At 43.7% G+C, this 20453-nt stretch overlaps 3 protein-coding genes across 5 annotated transcripts; 2 read left to right on the top strand and 1 right to left on the bottom strand.

Annotated features, from left to right (window-relative positions):
- The first annotated feature begins 736 nt into the window (after positions 1-736).
- LOC113238203 (YLP motif-containing protein 1-like) lies at positions 737-2389 on the top strand. The gene is made up of 2 exons (XM_026474981.1): positions 737-789; positions 875-2389. Exons 1-2 carry the CDS (start codon positions 757-759, stop codon positions 2267-2269), a joined length of 1428 nt encoding a protein of 475 aa, XP_026330766.1. The 5' UTR covers positions 737-756; the 3' UTR covers positions 2270-2389.
- Positions 2390-4184: 1795 nt separating this feature from the next.
- Positions 4185-5320, top strand: LOC113238204 (acanthoscurrin-2-like). Its single transcript, XM_026474982.1, has 2 exons — positions 4185-4332; positions 4655-5320. The coding sequence occupies exons 1-2, from the start codon at positions 4321-4323 to the stop codon at positions 5003-5005; spliced, it is 363 nt and encodes a 120-aa protein (XP_026330767.1). The 5' UTR covers positions 4185-4320; the 3' UTR covers positions 5006-5320.
- A 1724-nt stretch (positions 5321-7044) lies between these two features.
- On the bottom strand, positions 7045-20414 carry LOC113238277 (regulator of G-protein signaling 20). Of its 3 annotated transcripts, XM_026475100.1 has the most exons (7): positions 20339-20398; positions 12834-12922; positions 11720-11728; positions 11292-11381; positions 10777-10838; positions 8430-8596; positions 7045-8345 (listed from the first exon to the last, which is right to left on the bottom strand). In XM_026475100.1, the coding sequence occupies exons 2-7, from the start codon at positions 12920-12922 to the stop codon at positions 8046-8048; spliced, it is 717 nt and encodes a 238-aa protein (XP_026330885.1). In that variant the 5' UTR covers positions 20339-20398; the 3' UTR covers positions 7045-8045. The 3 variants fall into 3 exon arrangements, with proteins under 3 accessions (XP_026330885.1, XP_026330887.1, XP_026330886.1); XM_026475102.1 differs by lacking the exon at positions 11292-11381 and having other exon boundaries at positions 20339-20414; XM_026475101.1 differs by lacking the exon at positions 11720-11728 and having other exon boundaries at positions 20339-20414.
- Positions 20415-20453: the final 39 nt, after the last annotated feature.

Below are 20453 nucleotides of genomic sequence, written 5' to 3'. Positions count from 1 at the left end.
ATCTATTCGGTGGGTAGGCAAACGAATCATGCAGGTAGAGACTAGACGATTTGTCTATACTACTTAGATGGATTTTTAACTTGGTTATACAACTCGATATCTTCCAAACAAAACAGTAACAGGTATAAAACTGAAACAACTTCATTGTTCACGCCCGGTCCCAAATTCGCAATGTTTCATTTAGTCTAGGGCCATAGCTAATAATGATTGTGTTCACTGCGGACAACTGACTCCTAAGATACAAGTTTTTAGTTTAGAACGCAATGTTATTTTTTTGAATAAAATATTATTATTATTATAGATTTACCATGTCAATGAGATTTATCTATATTTCTCTGGTTGGATTGCGAAATACAGTTAAATGCCGGCTATAATTTTGGGTGGATCGCACTCCGGCTCCGTACGAGTGAATTCATTTTCCTCGGATTACGTTTCGATCAATTGGCATGCGCGTGCGTGGGTGTTATGCGACGGATGACGGTAGCACGACGACGTGACCCGCGCCGTCGCCGTGCCGAACTAATGTGCGCCTTAATGTTTGGACTCAGAGTCCGCTAAATTTTTCCCTTCGAGACTCAAGTTTGGCTGAGTAATCAAATCGGGCGGTCACGGAGGAAAGTACTCGATCTCGAAGCGTCCGGCTTCCCCGAGTGAAAACAATACGCCGGCTCCATATTAATGCGCAGTCGCCTCTAAGTTATAAGTATGGGTGGCACACGCCGCTGGCACTCGCTCCCGCGTCCGTCGTCGTGCAGGATGTGCACCGTGGCCACCATGGGGCTCTTACTCGTGAGTATCCTCCGAAGGGTGTGGCTGTGAGCACAAAACAAACAGATAAGCAAAACGGAAAGTTGATGGCAAGACTGCATTGCAGGTCGCGCTGGCGTTGTGCTGCCCTGCGGCGGAAGGCAGGGGCGCGCGGGCGCTGCGAGGGCAGTGGGCAGTGCGGCACAATAAACGCGGCGCTCTGGGCGGCTTGCCGTCTTACAAGCTCGGGCACGACATCCCGGTGGTGACGCATTCGGTGCTCAAACCACTGGTGGTGACGTACCCGCCAACCGCCACCGTGGCGGCCGTCAAGGTGCCGCTTGCGCATCCACTACTGCCTCGGCACCCCCAGAAGCACCCTCTTCACTCTCCTCACCAGCACCATCATCACCGCACGAAAACGGTGCTACTACCACACCCCGAGCAACACTTTCATCATCATCACCATCACGTGACACCACAGCCGGCGCTGTCCGTGCTGCCGGTAGCTCAGCCAGTGGTGCATCCTTTGCCGCCGCCGCCCGCTCCGATAGTCCCTGCACCGGCGGCGCCGCTCCTGCCGGCCGCGACGGCGCCAGTACCGGTGGCGCCGTTGCTGCCTCCCGCGCCCGCACTGGTGCCTTTAGCGCCACAGTACTCCTACGTGATAAGGCCCGGCAACGCCGTACAGACTGCGTACTTCGCGACGTACCCGCGGTACCCGCTGGCGAGTTACCGACCATTGGCGCCGGCGCCGGCGCTGCTATTACCGCAGCCACCTGCGGTACACTTGCAGCCGCAAGTCGCGCCGCCGATACTCGCAGTAGCACCGACTCCGACTTTTCCACATCCAGCGGAAATACCGCAGACCATCCAAGTACACAACTCTCAGCCAGAGTCGCATGCACACATCGCCCCCTCGGGCGGGCAGCTACCGGTGGCCGCGCATGTGCTGGAGAACGACGGTTGGGCGCCTCTGGGTTCGGGGCACTCGCTTTTCACGCAGGAGGCGGGCACGCAGGTGTACGAACAGCACGACGGCGAAAACCAAGCGCTGGGGGGGTATCACGGTCAGTTGCAGCAGCACACGCAGCAGCAACTAGAGCAATCGCACTTTGATCACCACCAGTTCGGCCACGAGTACACCGCGGCGGCGCGTGCCCCTGTACCGAGCGCTGAATACGGCCAGCCAGGTAACGAGTACGACCAGCAACTCCTTCAGCATCGGTATCAACAACAGCACGACCACCAGTATTCTCAGCAGTACGCCCAACACGAACCGTTCCCTCGAAACGACCTGCAATTCGCTCCACACGACCAACAGCACGCTCAACACGATCAACATTCATACGAGCAGCAGTATACACAACACATCGAGCAGCACCAGCAGCATCCGGCGGCTTCGTTCGAGGAGCAAGAGTTGCAAGGCCGCAGTGCGGAGGAGAGCGATCAGCGTTTCCATAACCACATTCCGCTGGGGCTGCAGCCCCCCATTGACCGTCCGCTCGACCACTTCCGGTAGCGAGTCGCGAGGACGCGCGCGTGGCTTTCCTCGACGCCTTGTGATAAAACGAAAGCAAGTATTCAAGAGACTATAGTCTCAAGTTACCGACTACTTGCATGTAAATAAACTATGTTATTATTTATTTCTTAAGTTAGAGATATGTAATAAATAATTATGAATAATTAATACATGTTGTGTTATATTCATGGACAGGCTTGCTACGCTTTATATTATAGTCACTTCGGTGGGCGCAGCGGCGCTGGCGATGGCGAGGCGTATCGAGGCCGCACGTGCGCGACGTAATAGCTGTGATAGGGACAACTTTCGTATGTGTGTGATTAGATCACATTTGGGTCACTTAGATCGTTTTGCGCCTGCCTATGCCCGCTCTGATGACAACTGCATGTGGCTGCTAAGATTTTACACTTTACATTTCACCACAACGAACCTACCTAGATTACCTACCTAGATTTTGCATTTTCGTGGAACATTGTCGTTTGGTTATGGAGATTTACGCCATCACAGTCACGCTTCTGCAATTCAAGTGTTTATAGAGTAGCGAAGTGTACCAATTACGTGTAAGTAAATAAGCTAAAGTTTAAGTATAAAGTTATTGTTTAGTAAATATTTGTGAATATGTGCTTTCCGTAGTATTCGGAGGTTGGAATAGGTACACGGACTCGCAAGTCGAAATCTGTGCCCGTCTGCATAGAAGCTGTCGAGGTCTAGGTATCCAGCTGTCGTGTTTGGTTTAGGCAAGAGACTAGTCCGCGTCGCAAGTCACGGACACGCCACTTGCGTGCACACGAGCGAGTGTGCATCTTCGAATGAAACTTGAACATTTCATTCACAATAGGATTATCATATAATTACGTGGCGAACAGTAAACTTGATACGAATAAAAAAGGAAAAAAACATTTATTTGGCAATTTACAATAGTAGTTCAAACATATCAAATAGTATTACTTAACACGTTGAATAAAAGCAGAAGAAACAATTAAATTAATATAAAGTAAAATACACAATAATAGCTGAAAAGACGGCCAGTTCAGCTTTACGCTGGGCATCTGCTCAGGCTCAGCGGTGCGCTGAGGATCTCCTCAACGCTGATTTTCAGCTGGGACTTGAGAGAATATACATAATTGTGATACTTCCGGTCATTAATATGAATATTACAAATATTTGATACTTGGGTTTGGTAGTTACGGGTCAAAGCGTGATAATAATTAACTCAGCTTTACGGATGTCACAATTAGTGTTTTTTTTGTACCAATTGACGGGACGAACAAATTGTGGGCCGGGCGTACGCCTGTTCGGCTCCATAACAGTTGCAGTGCCACTCAGAGCATTAAATCACAAAGATCTGAGGGGCGCTGCCACTGCGCCCGTCACCCTGAGACATAAGTTCCTGTAATTTCACCAGCAACAGCAACCTTACCTTTCAAAACCGGAACGCAGTAATGCTCACATTACGGCTTGGCGGCAGACATAGAGTAAGGTGGCAGGAGGTACACTGGACCATCTCTTTCACAAATGCTATGGATGAAGTTTGACGGGCGGCGTCAGGCAGATGCAGTCAACAGATTTTACTAATGCGTTCATTAGGGAATATTTGACATGTGCACTTAAAGTTATGGCGCCGCATACGTAGAAAACGGAAGTCAGGCTGTTGTTCCTTTTAGTAATTGTGTTCAGCAACAAGTACCTGTGGTCATTTTGGGTAGGTGCTATTTATTTGTGTTTGTAATTATTTACTTGCGCTTGTATGTATATATATACTTACATATATGTACTTACTTATTTTATTGACAAATGATAGAAAATTGAGCAGCTACTCACAGAGAACATCCTTGAGCATTGAACGGGCTCGAGAAACAATAGACGCGTGTGTAGATAAAAGCGCGCGCGCACGGAGCGAGGGGCGGGAAGTAAAGGGCACGCCGCACCGGGTACAGCCTCCGACTGTCCCAAGTACTAGGTCCTAGGCGACGCGGCGCTTATAAAGGCGGCAGGCGCACACCGCCGACAGTGACTCGCCGTTGCCCCGAACCTATCCGTCCACTCCAGACATGAAGGCTATCGTAAGTATCACCTTTGCGTACCGCTATTTCCGCCTAATGCTATATCGGTTTTCGTCTTTAAATACAAGATATTATTTCTAAAATGACAAATTATAAAAATGGTAATAAATGGTTTTGGAGTTCACGAAATGTACTAAAGGATTCATCGCTATTACTTCGATACCCACTACGGAAGTTTTATTTCTCGGTTCTTGGAACCTATTGTTCACGAGCACATGTTTGTTCCGAACTTCTCATTAATTTTATAAGATCGGAAAGAGCAACACAGAGCATTTACTTGCGGCGAGGCCGAGCAGCGATAACTGAAAATCTCCGTGTGTAGGTGGTGTTGGCGTTGGTAGCGCTGACGAGTTGCGCGTACGCAGACACCGAGAAGAAGCAAGAGAAGCGCGACGCTCTGGGCCTCGGCTACGGGCTGGGCGCGCCGTTAGTGGGCCACGGCTACGGCGGGTACTACGGGCACGGCCTCGGCCTCTTCAACCATGGCCTGCACAGTAGCGGGCTCTACGGCGGCGGGCTTTATGGCGGCGGTCTCCACGGCGGTGGTCTCTACGGTGGCGGTCTCTACGGGCACGGCCTGTACGGGCACGGCTTCGTGGCACCGCCTCTGCTGGGTCGCGGGCTCTATGGCGGCGCGCCGCTGCTCGGCTTCGGACACGGATACTTACATTGAGTGGCGGACGGCCACTCTAGCTTGTATCGATGGCTTACTAGAATAGCGGCCCATTTCAAAGACATCTAATTCACTCGGCAGGCGAAAAAACTGAGAAGTATCTTGCGCGCAAAGCCTTGTCTAGGCGGTTGGATACATAATAAAACGTAGCACTTTTGGATACAGCTGTGTAACAAGTGAAAATGGATATATTTTGGTGTGGGCCACTCCTCTTGAAAACTAGCAATTATATTTATTATGTTTAGTGCCAAATTATTGTGAATAAATAAATGTACGTATTCGTTTGATAATTATATTCTGAGAACCGCTACTTTTCAAGTGTCTTTTATTTTTTCTTAAAAAGAACTTCCGCTCCGATGTTTATTTGAATGTTTAAAAGAATAGACGGCAAGAAATACTTAAACACAACATTATTATGTAGTGTACTTATGATGATATTCTTCGGTTGCACCTCTTTTTGCACATCCGAAATGTCTATCCTAAGGTTGCCTGGAAGAAATTGGTACATGGCAATAAGGCCGCCTGTATCACATTAAGTTACTACTACTATTGTACTGAAGCTATTGTATTGTATTTTAATTGTAATTTCATGTGCAACAAAGAATATTTCATTGATTTCATTTCGTTCATTCATTATTAGGCATACGGGATAATGCGATAATGCCGCCAACTCACAGCGCCGTTGAGTTCTTCCACGCCGCGAGTCCAAAGGTCCAAAGAAAAATTGTTTAAGTTTATTTCTTTTGTTTCGTTTTCATCATTGAAATATAATAAATTATATTGATATCAATAAATTAACAGACCACTGTGCATGACTGGTTTGTCTGAAGTAATAAACACCCTCAAAGTTAAAATTTGGTTTAGCTTTATTTTTTACTTAGTCCTACATAATTATACCAAATCAAAGTGTCGCCGGTGGGTCAGTAGGGCCATCAGGCGAGGGTTTCGCAACCGCGGCCGGAAGGCGGTTGCGCCACGCCGCGCTGCGCCGCCGCCGCCGCCGCCGCCGCCGCGCGGTGCGCGGTGCACTCGTTTTAAAATGCTCGCCGGGGCACAAGGAAATCGTGTTCATACTTGCATGCCTCTCATGCAGTGCATACATTACAATACGATACCAGCCGATTTTAGCTGGTATCGACAAAATTTCTTAAAAGTAGCCTGACAAACCTACAACAATATAAAATATCCTAATAGATACCATTCTTCTCATTCTATGTCTTAGCCGTGCGTGCGTTCTTCGCTGACCGTTCGTTGTTAGTGTGAGTGCTAAGTACCTGCGTGTCTAGGTACTAATATTGTATAACTCAAAGTTATGCTGGCATTGGGTGTTTAACTGTAATATTGCAGTGGACGAGACGAGGCGCGGCTCGCCTGGAATCCGGCAGGTCGCGCAATGCACCACATTCTATGACATACGTTACACTTTTTGTCGACAACGACTGCGCAGGCGGCGTCTACGCAACATGACCATATTAAATGAAATTTCATATATCTATGTTATCCGAAACCGGTAACCGAACTACGTCTCTTGCACTAGGGCACTTGAGTATAAGTTTTAACATTCACACTACAACAAAATGAATTTGAATTCACATTATCATCTGTTCCTTACCGTTTTTAAAATCAGGCACGCCGTTATTAAGTATTTTTCATTTATTTTTTTTACACGATTTTCTAAATTCAACTACCAAAATTTGCCGTCATTTACTAGTGCAAAAGCTGAATACTCAATCTTCGATTCGTCGGTTCGATTACCAGATGAGGGAAGCAACTTTTAAAAGTCTTTGAATGCAGTATAACTTACTTTTAAACATAATGTATCCATGAAGCAAAATATCCTATCTACAAAATTTACAGTACTTTTCTTCCGTGTTGCGTAGCCAGGGTATCCTGTACGCTTGCATACACGCCGTTTTCCCTTTTAATAGAGATTGCAACAAACACGCAGGTTAGTAAACCTGCAGGTACGTAAGTAAAACTTAAAAATGTTTCATTTCAGACGCAAACGGGGATCGGTGGTGTTAAGTGAAACACAAGCGTACATGAACAAATTTATTCGTTGACTCCTGGCAAACTTAATTGGTCCACCGTATTGCTTCTAACTACAGACAGATACGCAGTAAGACTAGACTTTGTGCAGGGGTCGCGGGCACGCGGAACGGCGACCGCACAGGTGGCTTTGTCAATTTCTACTTATTATTACGGCTAGTGTTAAGATGTAAGTATGCAATAAGAAAGCGCTGGTGCTCGGAAGCGAGTGCGGTCAGCATAAAAGGGGCGAGCGCCGACCGCGCCGCGCCCTCACAGCGCAGCGCCGGTGTCCACAGAAGTAGTGTACATTTTATTGTACCCAATACTTACTACATCGTAATATGTGCATGCGCTTGAATCGCTTCTTATTCTTTTTGGAATAGTTTGAGAACTTTAGGTTCACTCTCGAGGTATTTCCCAGAAAGTGCAAAGTGACCACCACCACGCAAGTACGAGTGCGCTCGTCCCGCGCGACGCGGGGACTAGATTAACATGAACAACTCAAGTGATAGATAGTCCGCAACCAACAAAACACTAAACCGATGTGCGATGGGGGTGTTTCAAACCGATGCTCAGCAATGGTTCGGGTTCACTGGACACTCGTTTGAGACCGCGACTTATGACTATGACTAGAGGTGTCGTCGGGCGGGCGTCGGCGGCTGACGGGTGCGGTCGCCGCCGCCGCCGCCGGTGGGCCCGGCCCAGCGGAAGTGGACCAATGGAGCCGCCGCACCGCTCTACGCTTACGCTTAGCCTAACTATGTACAGAATTAGTACCCGTTTAATTAACATACACCTATGTACACGAAAGTAAGTGCCGGGCGGCGAGCGGCGGGGGGCGCGGTAGGGCCGCGGGCGGCGAAGGCCCCCCGGCCGCACCCCTCGCCGCGTCGGCTCACCGTCGGTTCTATTGTTAATATTCAAATGTCGCGTCCATTTGGCGCTCACTCGGCACCGCTCGATGCGGAACACTGGGGTCACTGACGAAGGTGCAGACTCGTGCCGGCTCTCAGTTGGGTTCTGCGGCCTTATCCGCACTGGCGCTGATGGGAGTAGGGGTGGCAGCGGTGGTGGGCGGAGACTGCGCGTTCTGGGCGGACGGCGCAGCCGGGGCCGGCGCGGGCACGCCACTCGGCGAGCCGTTGGTGAGGCGCGCCAGCGTCTTGTACAGCGGCGAGTTGACGAAGCGCGGATACGAGTCGCGGTGCATCAACGTGTAGATCTGCAACTGCGCCTCGTCGAAGGTGTGGGGCGTCGGCTCCACCATGTTGCGGTTCACCACTTCACGTACGCGTGAGTCCAGGGACACCTGCAACCGCGAAGGATACTTAGGTTTACAGGTAAGTATACACTTGAATGACTTTAACACTAAGTTAGAGCAATAAAGTGGCACCTCTTTGGGCGAGAGTATGGAGATGTAGTCCTCATAGATAAAGCGCGCCTTTTCCTCGACGGCATCGGGGTCGGTCTCGCGCTTCAGCTCCTCACACGCCAGCCAGAACATAATGTTCTCTTCGGAGTACTCCCCGCGCAGGAAGTCGCGGAATACCTTCCTCCCGGCTGGAATGACAACATCAGTCAGAAAGTAAAATACCACAGTCCTGTTATCCTGTCGTTATTTATACAAAACCATATCATTCGCGTTCGTCCACCGTTAGTACCTAGTATGTTTGGATCTATAGGCTATGCTCTATCTAAGCTGATTAATTTTATCATGCCAATGCAATTTTTTTTCTTCAAATTTAAAAATAGAAATCAACTATACTACATAAAATAAATAATACTTTCTGAGCAAAATCATAATTTTGTGTGTACCTAAGTATATTATGTATAATAAGACGAGCGCTTGGCATGATGAAAAGGATGGAGTGTTCCGGATTTTCTAATAGACCGAAACAGGGACGGTGAATATCGAATTAAACTCCGAAATGTATTGATAACTAAGCCACTTTTCTGCGGAGATCGAGACACAACATCAACAAAAGCTTCAACGCCATTTTTCAATTAGTCGTAGTCTATAATTAGTAGTCGTTAGTGGTATCGGAAAGAGCCATCCTAGAAATCACAGTTCAAAACCCAATCGGAAACAGTTTTCAGCCTCTGTGACCGAGTGACCACTGTCTGTAGTTTACGTCGGATCTCTTCGCTGGTATGGACATCAACACATAACTCTTCGCCATTGTGCTGCAGTCTCCGTACCTAAAGACACCGGGTATCAGTAGCATAGGTCGTTGACGTGCAACAACATATATATATATAGGTACTTGTTTAAGTAGATATGTATTAATAAATAATACCAACGTATATTTTAATTCGCCTGAACTTCCTTCCACATGGCGGCTTATATATCAAGTCAGGGAAGATATTATGATTTAAGAATCACGCATTATACGCAGGGTGCACTATAAGTTTCCGGAACTAGCCACTTACTTAAACAATATTTAAAAAGTAATCACAACATTTGAAAATTTTGAACTCTTTGGCTGTAGAATACAGTTTGTTTCATCTGATCGTCACTTGTTTTTACATTGTGGCGTCATTTTAGAAATTAGTTGTCTGTACTCACCATGGATTTAACTCGTGAAAATTTTCGTAGTATGATTTTCTACGACTTTAAGTGTAATTTTACAGCTCAGCGGAGCTTTGCTCGGCTTCAAACTGCTTTTGGCGATGAAGTACCATGCAAGACGATTATTTATGGCTGGTTTGCAGAATTCAAACGCTGTTGTGTGAATTTCAGTGACGAATGTCGTGATGGTCGCCCGTCCACTGCCGTGAACAACAAAATCATCGATGCTGTGCGCCGTATGATCAAAACAGACAGGCATGTGATATACCATGAGATTTGGGCATCTTTCGGCATAGGCATAAGTCAAATACAATCAATACTACACGAACATTTGGGTGTGAAAAAGCTGTGCTCACGGTGGACCCCACGCAATTTAACTGAGGCTCAAAAAACGGATCGCGTCACTTGATGCAATGCCATGCTTACAAATTGGGTATAGGACATAGTAATAGGTGACGAAACATTGATTTATAGTTACGATCCCAAAACAAAGCAGCAACCGAGCGTATGGGTCTTTCGAGATGAGCCGAAACCAACCAAAGTGGCGCGCGTGCAAAGAGCCTCTAAGCGGATGATTGCTTCTTTTTTTAATAAAACTGGACACGTGGCTACTGTTGCTTTGGAAAATAGTTGTACCGTGAATAGTGATTGGTACACGACCATTTGTTTGCCGGAAGTTATTGACAAACTCCGTAAAAATAACCGTAAACGCCATATCGTCTTGCACCACGATAATGCCAGTTCTCACACGGCCAGACAGACAAATCAATTTTTGAAGGTTAACAACGTTGACCTTATGAGCCATCCCGCGTACAGTCCCGACCTGGCACCTTGTGACTTTTATTTATTTCCAAAAATTAAGAACCAAAGTTACGCGGTCAACGATTTTCATCATCTGAAGAGGCTGTCGAAGAGTATGAAAAATATGTTTCAGAGATTGTCACGGGGGAGTGGCATAAATGTTTTCAAAATTGGTTCATTCGTATGAAAAAGTGCATTAACGCTAACGGAGAATATTTTGAAAACAATAAATTCATTTTTGACCATTAATAGCATTTTTTTTCTTATTCATTCCGGAAACTTATAGTGCGCCGCACGTACCACACTAAAATTAAACTAAAAACGCACAGACAAGACAGTTAAAGTGGATGTGCAAAAGCAGTAAACACACCTGCGTTGCGCATGAGCCTGTCGAACGACTGCCCCCAGCTGCGGATCTCCTCCAGCGATGGCCTGCAACACATCAAACCACACTAAACACAGACACAACTTCAGAGCTGTAAACCCAGTCGTTGCGGTGGACATTTTCAAATGTAATTTAGTCACAGAATAAAAATATCTTTGCAATAGAACGACACTTACAAGATGGTAAATACTCGATTTTTGACATCCATGTAACGAAACAGGGTACCTCGTACTATCATATTCTGATATTTAATTATACGGTAAACGCAGTTACTATCCATGAAAGGATTAAATGGACATAAGTTTAGTTTTTTAATTGGGGAAAAATACATTTATACATTATAAATTAAATTGACAACAGGGAGTACACAGCGAGATCTCTCTGTCTGCTTCATGTTGTCTATCTAGAGATACATAGAAACAGAGGAAGACAGAGATGACACTGAGATTTTCAAGTGGCGAACATGTGGATTGATACTGTTAATATGAGTAGGTACGCACGGCGCATCTCCGTCGCAGAGGTCGTGCGGGCCGGCGCCGGCGCCGCGCGGCTTTTTGCCGGGCTCACCGTCCGAACCGCGCGCCGCCAGGCTGCCACAGAACAACACAATTAACATGTTAATGACGCATCAGTATGCGCCATGACATAAAAAATAGTATTTCAACGGTGTTAGCACCATGAACTATTCAGAATTTGCAATACACAGGTGTGTTAAGTGCTTGTTCTCGCATATTGGTTTATATTACTTGTCATTGCTCGCAATAGGTAGTATTTTAAAATTGACCGAGCAAACGAATCCCATCGAAGATAAGTGGCGGCGCAGTTTCAGTACCACGGCGGGCAAAGGCACAGAGGAAGCCAGGAGAGTCATGCAGCATGCGGGACGCGAGAGGCAGGCGCAAGCGCAGGCTGACAGCCGGCTACTTACCACTTAGCCCTGCAACAAAATAAACCTCGCCTTATTACTCATAACATAACCTACTTGATATTAATTAAAGAAAAAAAGTATTTTTATAAGTTCTATCCAAGGAAGCATAAATATGCATTAGAAGTCTTGTCTTGTCGTCAGCAAAAGTAATGTCATAACGTGAATTGTCTATAATTTCGCTAGGAATGAAAAAAATTTGCTCTATTTGCACGAAATGACATTAAATTGAAAAAAAATTATCAGTCAAATGACCACCTCTCGAGTTGATGCACATTTGTGCTCTTTTTACGGCGTTTTGAATTGTTGGTCGCAAAACGTCTAGCTCCAAATTGGTGATTTCTTCGTTAAAGGTAGCTTTCAAGACTTGCGAGGTTTGAGTTTTGTTATGGTAAGCGCGAGATTTCACAAAGCCTCTAAGGAAGCAGTCTGGCGCTGTTAGATCTGGACGGCCAGTTAAAACCCCCATAACGGGAAACGTCCTGGTAGAACCAACAATTCAGCAATTTGTGGAAAAAAAAGTCGTTTAACATCTGCCTGTAACGCTCACTAGTTGCGGTTATCGGCGTCCTCAAAAAAATAAGGGCCAATCACTTTTTCACTGCAAATGCCACACCAAACAGTCACTTTGAGGGGATGCAATGGCTCTTTTTGCATTTCGTGTGGGTTCATTGTGTCCCAAAAAACGCAAATTTTGTTTATTAACAAAACCTCTAAGTGGAAATGAGCTACGTCGCTCATTATGATTTGTGATACGAAATCATCCTCTTCATGCACAAAGTGTAATAAATGTGCATTGTCAACTCGGGAGGCGGTCATTTGCCCGATATAATTTTTTCAACATAATGTCATCAATTTTACATATTCAAATAAACTTTTCGTGAAAACTGAGCAATTTTTTTTCATTTCTAACAAAGTGGTACCCAATTCGCATTATGACATTACTTTTGCGCCACCTGTCATATGAAAAAATTATGCGAGCTTTTAGTTAGCTAATGATAGTAAATTTTTTTGATTGAGCAGCCAGTAAGTGGTAGTTACTTTTACTTACATTTAAGTAGGTATATTTGTACGCATATATGTATAAGCGGTAAATATGTTATATGCATATACTGACCAGGAGCAAGAGCAGCAGCAGCACCAGCAGAGGCAGCACGGCTTGGCGGCGGGCCGGCAGCCGCGCGCCAGCGCAGCCAGGCTGCACATCTGCAACGCATCGACGTACAACATCAAATACGCTATTCCATTTCTCAGAGTAGTGGTAACTTCGCAGATGCTCGTGATGCAGACCGTTAAATGAATGCACTTTCTTAGTTGTTTATCTAACACCGAAGACTGCGAAACTTTGTTTGATAAATCGTCAATCTTCATCATTATATATTCAAATAAACGCTTTATTAATCTAATAACAAAAACGTTTGCCAAATTTAAGTGACCCGCCTATTGTAATTGAATATTCTATAGCCCTCGTCGAGTGGACCGCTTGGCACTGACGGGAGACCGAATTTCATAGCCAGCACTGTACACAAACGTGTCCGATTTGATTATCGTACAGTACGCACAGAAGACATCAACGTACGCTGCTAGTTGCGTTACATCATCATGTAAATGGGCGCTGGGGCATTTGTCAAGCTGTTAATGAATTTGACCACAGCCGCGATGGTCGTTGTAAAGTTTGTTAGCAACTGTTACGTTGGCTCACTCGACATTGACGAAAAATACAGTTTTCAATTTTTTTTTCCATTACATCATTATGAATAAGGCAAACATGTTTAACGCAAAACGGAGAGAAAATTGAGAACAATTAATTAAACATAAAAAATAACATGTTTTTCAGGTCATTCGTTTTGAACGGACGTGCAACACAAGCGAATACACTCTCCCAGCGCTCGTCTCTCATTGCTCTTCGCTCGAGCTCTTGCTATCAGCTGAAAATGATGCTCGTTTCGGTCCCTCTAAGCCGTCGGATCACACTTTAGTAATTTATCTGAAACGAGACCTCTCCTCTTCAGGGTTCCACTGACAGTAAGACGTGAATAAAGTACGTTAATTTTACTACATAGGTATTACCCATAACACGACGGTAGATAATAACCTATAAACACTTAAAGGAATCTGATAAGTTATCGTCGTAAAGAAATAAATAGAATAGTGTGCGTAAGTAAACGATTTGGAAAATCAGTAGCAGCTGGAACCTGAGTCTTCCGAAAAACTTGCTGAAGGAGAGAAACTCCTTTTACACTTCATAGCCCCACAAAGGGAACGTCCCTTTCAAGTGACGACGGGCGGAGTATGATCAAGTACCGCAGCCGGCGTCAAGATTGACTCACTTTTGAATGTATTGGAAAAAAATAAATATAATAAAAATGGAGTTAAAAAGTTCAAGAATGAGCTATGGAATTGCAATTGTCACTGCTTACTAGATACACCTACTCGAACTGAAGGTTCAAGCTCAACGTGTATTGACAATTTTGTTATTAAATTTGAAATATAATATTGTGAAGCAAATGTTATGAAATGTAAGCTCAGATCACAATGTCATTTTATTCAAATATTTTTTAGCACCACTAAACCAAACAGACAGACAGTTAATTTAGAATCATGTAAAACTCTTAGATGTAAAACGAAAAATAACTTTAATTACTTTCATCACCTATTAAATAAAAATTGACTGTTAACATTCGAAATTGAAAATACTATTGATTCAAATGTAAAAATGATCATTTGAATGGAAGCGATTATGCATTACTACGATAGGGCGTTTCCTATTAGAAAAGTTCATGCAAACAAAAGTGAACAAAAAATGGCATACTGTTAGAATTGAATCACAAGCAAAGTTAGAAGACATGGAAATGTTACAAGACTTAGAACCGACTAACGAACGGAAATAGGAAATTAAAAAATGCAAAAGGGTATTAAAAAAAGTGATGTTCACAGCAAAGAAGTTACAGATGAAAAGGGCAAATAACAACGTTACAGGTTTGTGGGCAGTCATTAATGAGCCGACTAAGACAAGGGTAAAAAATAAAAGAAACATCAAATATGTGAAAAATAACGAAGGAACCATTTTTACTGAGGCTACAGAGATAGCTAATGTATTTAACAATTATTTTTTAACAATACCTAAACTGATTTCGGCTCACGGAGATGTTGACATATCTAAATCTAAATAACACGCAGAAAAACCAGTATCTACCTTGACATTCACGGCCATTGAAAATAAAGAACTCATTAAAGTGATTAAAGAAATATAAGGAGACCAACTACAGATGTTTATGATATGGATACTGAAACGCTAAAACGTTTGATCCTGGAAGACAGTTACTTGCAGCAACTTTTGCTTCATGTAATAAATTCTTTTTTAAGCCAAGGAGTATTTCCAGAAGTACTAAAAAAAAGGATGCGTAATTCCTCTTTTTGAAAATGGATCTAAAGATGACATGAACAAATACAGACCAATTTGTGTTCTTCCAAATACGGACAACGGCACACCAGACTACACATTTTTGTTCGAAAATCGCCTCCAGTGCAACGGAACAAGATACGTCAATGTGTAGCTTCATGTGCTGGCATGTACATCAAAAATTTTGGAGTGTGTAATAAAAAATAGACTTGCTAGCTATTTTAAAGTAGTTATAATACAGTGGAATATGGATTTAGGAAGGGGAGGTCAACTACAGATGCTATATCCAATGTGGTTGACTTTACAGGCTTTGGATGGTTCACAGAAATGCATGAGTATATCTTGCGATTTTTCAAAGGCCTTTGATTGTATACATCATAATATCCCTATGTGTAAGCTTGAATATTACGGTCTGGATCCTGCTGCATTAAAACTATTAAATAGCTTTTTGAAGGATAGGAATCAATTGGTACAAATTGAAGAATCTGTTTCTGTATTAGGAAAGTCTGACATCGGGGTACCACAGGGATCTGTATTGGGCCCTATATTATTCCTAATATATATAAATGACTTGCCAAACAGTTTGCCTAAGTGGAGCTTTGTAAATTTATTTGCTAATGACACCCATGTCGGGATAAAAGATAAGGAAGAGGAAGTTATGGCACAAAAAGTTGGTGGAGTAGTTAGCTTATTAGACGAATGGTTTACTGCTAACAGTATACTACTCAATAAAGACAAAACAAACTGTTATGAAATATTGCTCGGGAAAACAACATACGCTAGATTTTAAATCAAATACAAAAGTTTCAGTCTATGCTATTGATAACACTTTGAGTCATCAAACTCATATTAATAATGCATGTAATAAAATAGCGGATAAAAATTATGCATTTCTTAAATTAAAGCCATTAATCGATTAAAGTACGTTGTTGACTGTGTATTACTCATTCGATAATAAATTATGCTGTGACAATTTGGAGCAACGGCGCCGATGTAAAACGCGTTCTAGTGCTACAGAAAAGTTCGATCAGAATAATCAGTGGTATCCAAAGAATAATATCAGCAAAAAATTTTTTTTGTCAAATTGGGGGTCATGATAATAATATCATTTCGAGTTCTTAGATTTTTGCGATTGTTACACATAGGAAATGAAATTATTTTGCCGGATTTAAATCGCGTATATTTGTTTTTTCAAACAAACCGACGTTTCAACCGTCCAGTCCAGTCAACCGTGACAATGGGACCTGTAAAGGGCGCGATTTAAATTCGGAAAAATAGTTTCATTTCCTAAGTAATATCATTGTTTATTTTTAATTCCTTAAAAGAAGTACATAAAAAGAACCAGAGATATACACACAATACTAGAAACAAAGACAAACTGATAGTACCAAAAACGAGATTGAAAAGAACTGCGAAGCAAGGTTACTGTCTAAAGATAAAATTATACAATGAACTACCACCGACTATATCCGAATTGCCCGAATTAGAATTCAAAAGAAACATAAAAAAATTTAAAATCCATATTAAAAATCCATTCTATAAAGGTGACCAATATTTTGACCTTATGCATTAAAAAAAGTGCTCATTATTTTGTGACATTTAATGTATCTATTGATGATTTATTACGAGTACTTATGCGATTTATTTCATACCAATATATCATTATTAAATTAATATTTTAATGATGTGCAAATCTTTGAATTTAGTTATTTAATACATTATTAAATGTTAGTAGTGAATGACTTTGATAAGATATTTTGTACTATTGACGTGCTAAATGTTGCGAATTTGATTTCGAATACATTTCAATTTTTCGATAGAATTCCAAACTTGAACAAATGAATAAGTTGAGTATGCCCATCGCGCGACTCGCGCGTTTTTGATCGTTAAGAGAGAAGATCGTTTGACAGTTAAGAGGGCTCTCCATGAAGGAAGACGAAACGAGAGTCGTAGTTGAACGTCTAATTAAGACGAAAAGTGGAATGTGATGCATCGCATGATGCAAAGTTCGCTGACGATACTCGCTTGCACGGCGAGTAGCAGCGCGGAAGCGCCCGCCACATCCAAATAAACAGTGTTTGGAGGGTAGTGGGTGAGGGTCACCGGGCGAGCGGGCGGTACACGCGGTAGCGCCATGCGGTGCGGGGAGGGGGGCGCGGTATTTTTAGCGGCTCATTGAGGACGCTCCGCGGCGTCCGCGCCCGCCGCGCCGCCCGCGCCGTCTTCAGCGCCGCGCCCGCGCTGCGGCCGACCACTGCATCTGTGCGCTCTTGTTCGCACAGCAAAAAGGAAGTGCTATACCACTTGCATAAACTACTTACTTGCTTAAACCACGCAAATTTTAACTGCCAATAAATGTTATCTTATTAAAGCCGAATTATCTTGAATAACAACGGGTAGATTTGGGGCAAATTACAAGGGAGTAAATCTTAACTTCAAAATCTTTAATCTCACTACAAATAGTTTAATTGAAAAATTTTATACAGGATCTTATTTAAACCGGTGCCTACATACAAGTGTTGTATTTAATTATCAAATGCGTGAATTAATGTTTTTAGCAATTATGTAATAAATGTTCACTTAGTCAACTTACTGCTTTTGACAGCAAAGATTATAATGAATGTATACAGTTGGTATTCATTAAAATTTTCATATGCGGTGCAATTTTCTACGCCTTCTAATGTGTAACTATAATATTCATAAGAGTTCAATGTATAGTTTTAGATATTCTTCCGATTTAGACGTCATTTTTTGTACGAGAATGGACAGTTGATGATATATGTTCCAAGTTCCATCTTTGTAAATAAGTTTAAGGTGTTTGAAAGAGGAATCATAACAGCTTTAACACACACACATTAATATATATTTATAATGTTACGCGGTTACGAGACTGAAACTACATTTCGCATACCTATGAGAAATCCATTACACCAGTAGCCTAACAAAGTGATTTTGGGGTTTCCTAAACGAGGTTTTTTTTAACCGGCTTTAAAAAGAGGAGGAGATTCTCATTCAACTGTATTTTGTTGTTGTGTGTGCGCAACTACTCCGACATTTGTGAACCAAGTTGGTTGATTCTTTTTTATTGGAAAGGGAGTGCCTCAGCAGTGACTGTGGTCTCATTCCAATTTGAAGAAAATCTTCCACCTAAGGGTGGCATATTAGGGGATGAATTTGGTTTATCGGATTTCACCCACTTTCCGTTAACCAATTTCAAAAAAACTTGGCAAATAGACGTAATTCAAATAAAAACTAAATGTTATGGTGTATTCGAAATCCGACAAAACAGTAAACATTCTCTGCATTTGTAATCTGCTATTTAGTTTTGCTATGCGTCCTCTTTTGATTTTGATTGATTTTAATGATTTTGCACTAATTAGACAACAGTAGGAGATATGTTAGTTGTTTAGTTGTTGTCAGAACCCAAAAGCCCGATTCGACCGGCCTCCAAACTAATAAACACGTCAAACGTTTTCGTATATAAATATTTTCATAACGGTGAGTAGGTACGTATACGGCAAGCGGCACGTATAGTGTATTATCGGGTATCTTGTAAAATGCTCGAGCAGGCATGTATTACAGGTCACTCTGTGTCTTATTGTTGTTAGTGAAACTTAAATCCACCATAGAACGCACTTATCACTTAATTTGGATTTTCTTACAAATTTTTGAGAACAAAGGTCAGTTGTGTCGGATAGAACCCAGGTGTTACACTGCGGGTCAGAGTCCTATCCAATTGAAATTGAAACTTTTTCAAATTAAATATTTCCACCGTCGTCGTGGCATTGCATCACGCGAAGACTAATGTATGATATTTTGGCATATTTAGGGTTGACCAAGAATACACATATTCTGAATGGTATTTTTCAGTTGATACGTATAACTAAAATAGTTGTTCATCTGTTTTTGGTGTTGACTGTGTATACGAAGAGCTAATAACAATAAAATAATAACTCCTTTCCCAAGTTTAAGATAAGGTAATTATAAATGTAAGTTCCTGTTAATAGTTCCCGCCAACGATGTTTAAGTAATAACTCTACCACTATTTTGAGACAATCCGATAGAAAACAGTAACATAGGGCGTCAGCCCTATTCAAGTCATGAAAACTTCTAGTAATAGGAACACGCTCAAACGGTCTGATGGGTCGCTGTGTTGTTCAGTGGACGGCCAGGTCGCGCATCGCTTAGGACAATGAAACTGCTCACAACATTGGTGCATGGCGACACTATCTATGATCAATGTGTGTCCGAGAATTCACATCGTAACAACGAGTTTGTTAAAAGCGTGCTGCTTCAAATGTTTGGTGGAGCCATGGCAAGGCCCCAAAGTGAATGAAGACGGCGCAGGCGGAGGCGCGTGTCGCGACCGCGACCGCCGCACGGCGCGGTGCGCGGTGCGCGACAAGTACGCGCGCCGCGATGCGAGTGCACGGAAGCGGGCGTTCAATTCGGTTAACCTATTTCTCTCCCGGTGAGGCGGCGGTAGCCTCATTCGCACCTACTGCATTAGCATAACAAGATATCTTTTCTTTGTTTGGCCGGCGCTGTGTCCGCTTCGAGGCGACACGGCAGCTTTATTTCATTTCCTGTAAACACGGACCGTGAATACTACGCGATAGTAGGTATACACGCATGGATGTGCCGTGAGAACTTTACGGTGAAGATGGGTAACAGGGACGTTATAAAGAGCGCTTCCCACACTACGCGTTGTCGCAATGTTAGCGGACCTAAAAATCTACCGGACGTTCACTATTTGATATTAAAAATCTTATTTGTTCAAACTATGAAGGTCAAATCTATCTTCACACTTAAAAACTTTGGTTTATTTTGGTGTAGGGGACAAACATTTAACATAAAGTCTCAGAGCCAAAACGGGCCGTTAACTACCCTATGCGGCGTATAACATTGTCGATCGACAGCGCCGTCAACGTCGAGCTCTAGAGGCTGAATTCTTCAGTCGGTGAAGAAAAGGATTTCAGCGCAGCGGGAGAGGCCGTCTCAGGATAAATTTCACAAGCGCACATTTCGAGTAATCACTATCCGGCGAACGCCCGGGACCGCGGATGGCGAGCGCGGCCCGCGGGCCCTACGCGCGCAGCGGCGCCTCGACCCGGAGCGGGCCGGAGACGAGCGCTGGGTGCGGCGAGCTGAGCGCGGCCGGCGGGCGCGGCGGCGCGTATCGACCGGCGCGACGCGCCCCGCCCGCGGTGCGGTCTCACCTGCCCGCTAGTCGGCGGGCGGCGGCTGGCCGGCGGCGGCGGCCATGGCGGACGGGCCGGCGCTAGCGACGCCGCTGGGCGCGCGGACTGCGGCGCGACATGCGGCGCGCCGGGG

This window comes from Hyposmocoma kahamanoa, unplaced genomic scaffold (assembly GCF_003589595.1).
Source record: "Hyposmocoma kahamanoa isolate Upper Pololo Valley unplaced genomic scaffold, ASM358959v1 95, whole genome shotgun sequence".
NCBI classification, from domain to species: Eukaryota; Metazoa; Arthropoda; class Insecta; order Lepidoptera; family Cosmopterigidae; genus Hyposmocoma; species Hyposmocoma kahamanoa.
This window is presented reverse-complemented; position numbering and strand designations above follow the sequence as displayed.

What these genes read in the sequence shown, in the direction of transcription:
- LOC113238203 (XM_026474981.1), top strand. Translation starts at nt 757, where the DNA reads ATGTGCACCGTGGCCACCATGGGGCTCTTACTC. An exon ending in CCACCATGGGGCTCTTACTC is followed by an intron (nt 790 to 874) that starts GTGAGTATCCTC and finishes ACTGCATTGCAG; the next exon opens with GTCGCGCTGGCGTTGTGCTG.
- LOC113238277 (XM_026475100.1), bottom strand. Translation starts at nt 12,922, where the DNA reads ATGTGCAGCCTGGCTGCGCTGGCGCGCGGCTGCCGGCCCGCCGCCAAG. An exon ending in CTCTGCGACGGAGATGCGCC is followed by an intron (nt 10,839 to 11,291) that starts GTGCGTACCTAC and finishes GATGTGTTGCAG; the next exon opens with GCCATCGCTGGAGGAGATCC. An exon ending in CAGGCTCATGCGCAACGCAG is followed by an intron (nt 8,597 to 10,776) that starts GTGTGTTTACTG and finishes TTGTCATTCCAG; the next exon opens with CCGGGAGGAAGGTATTCCGC.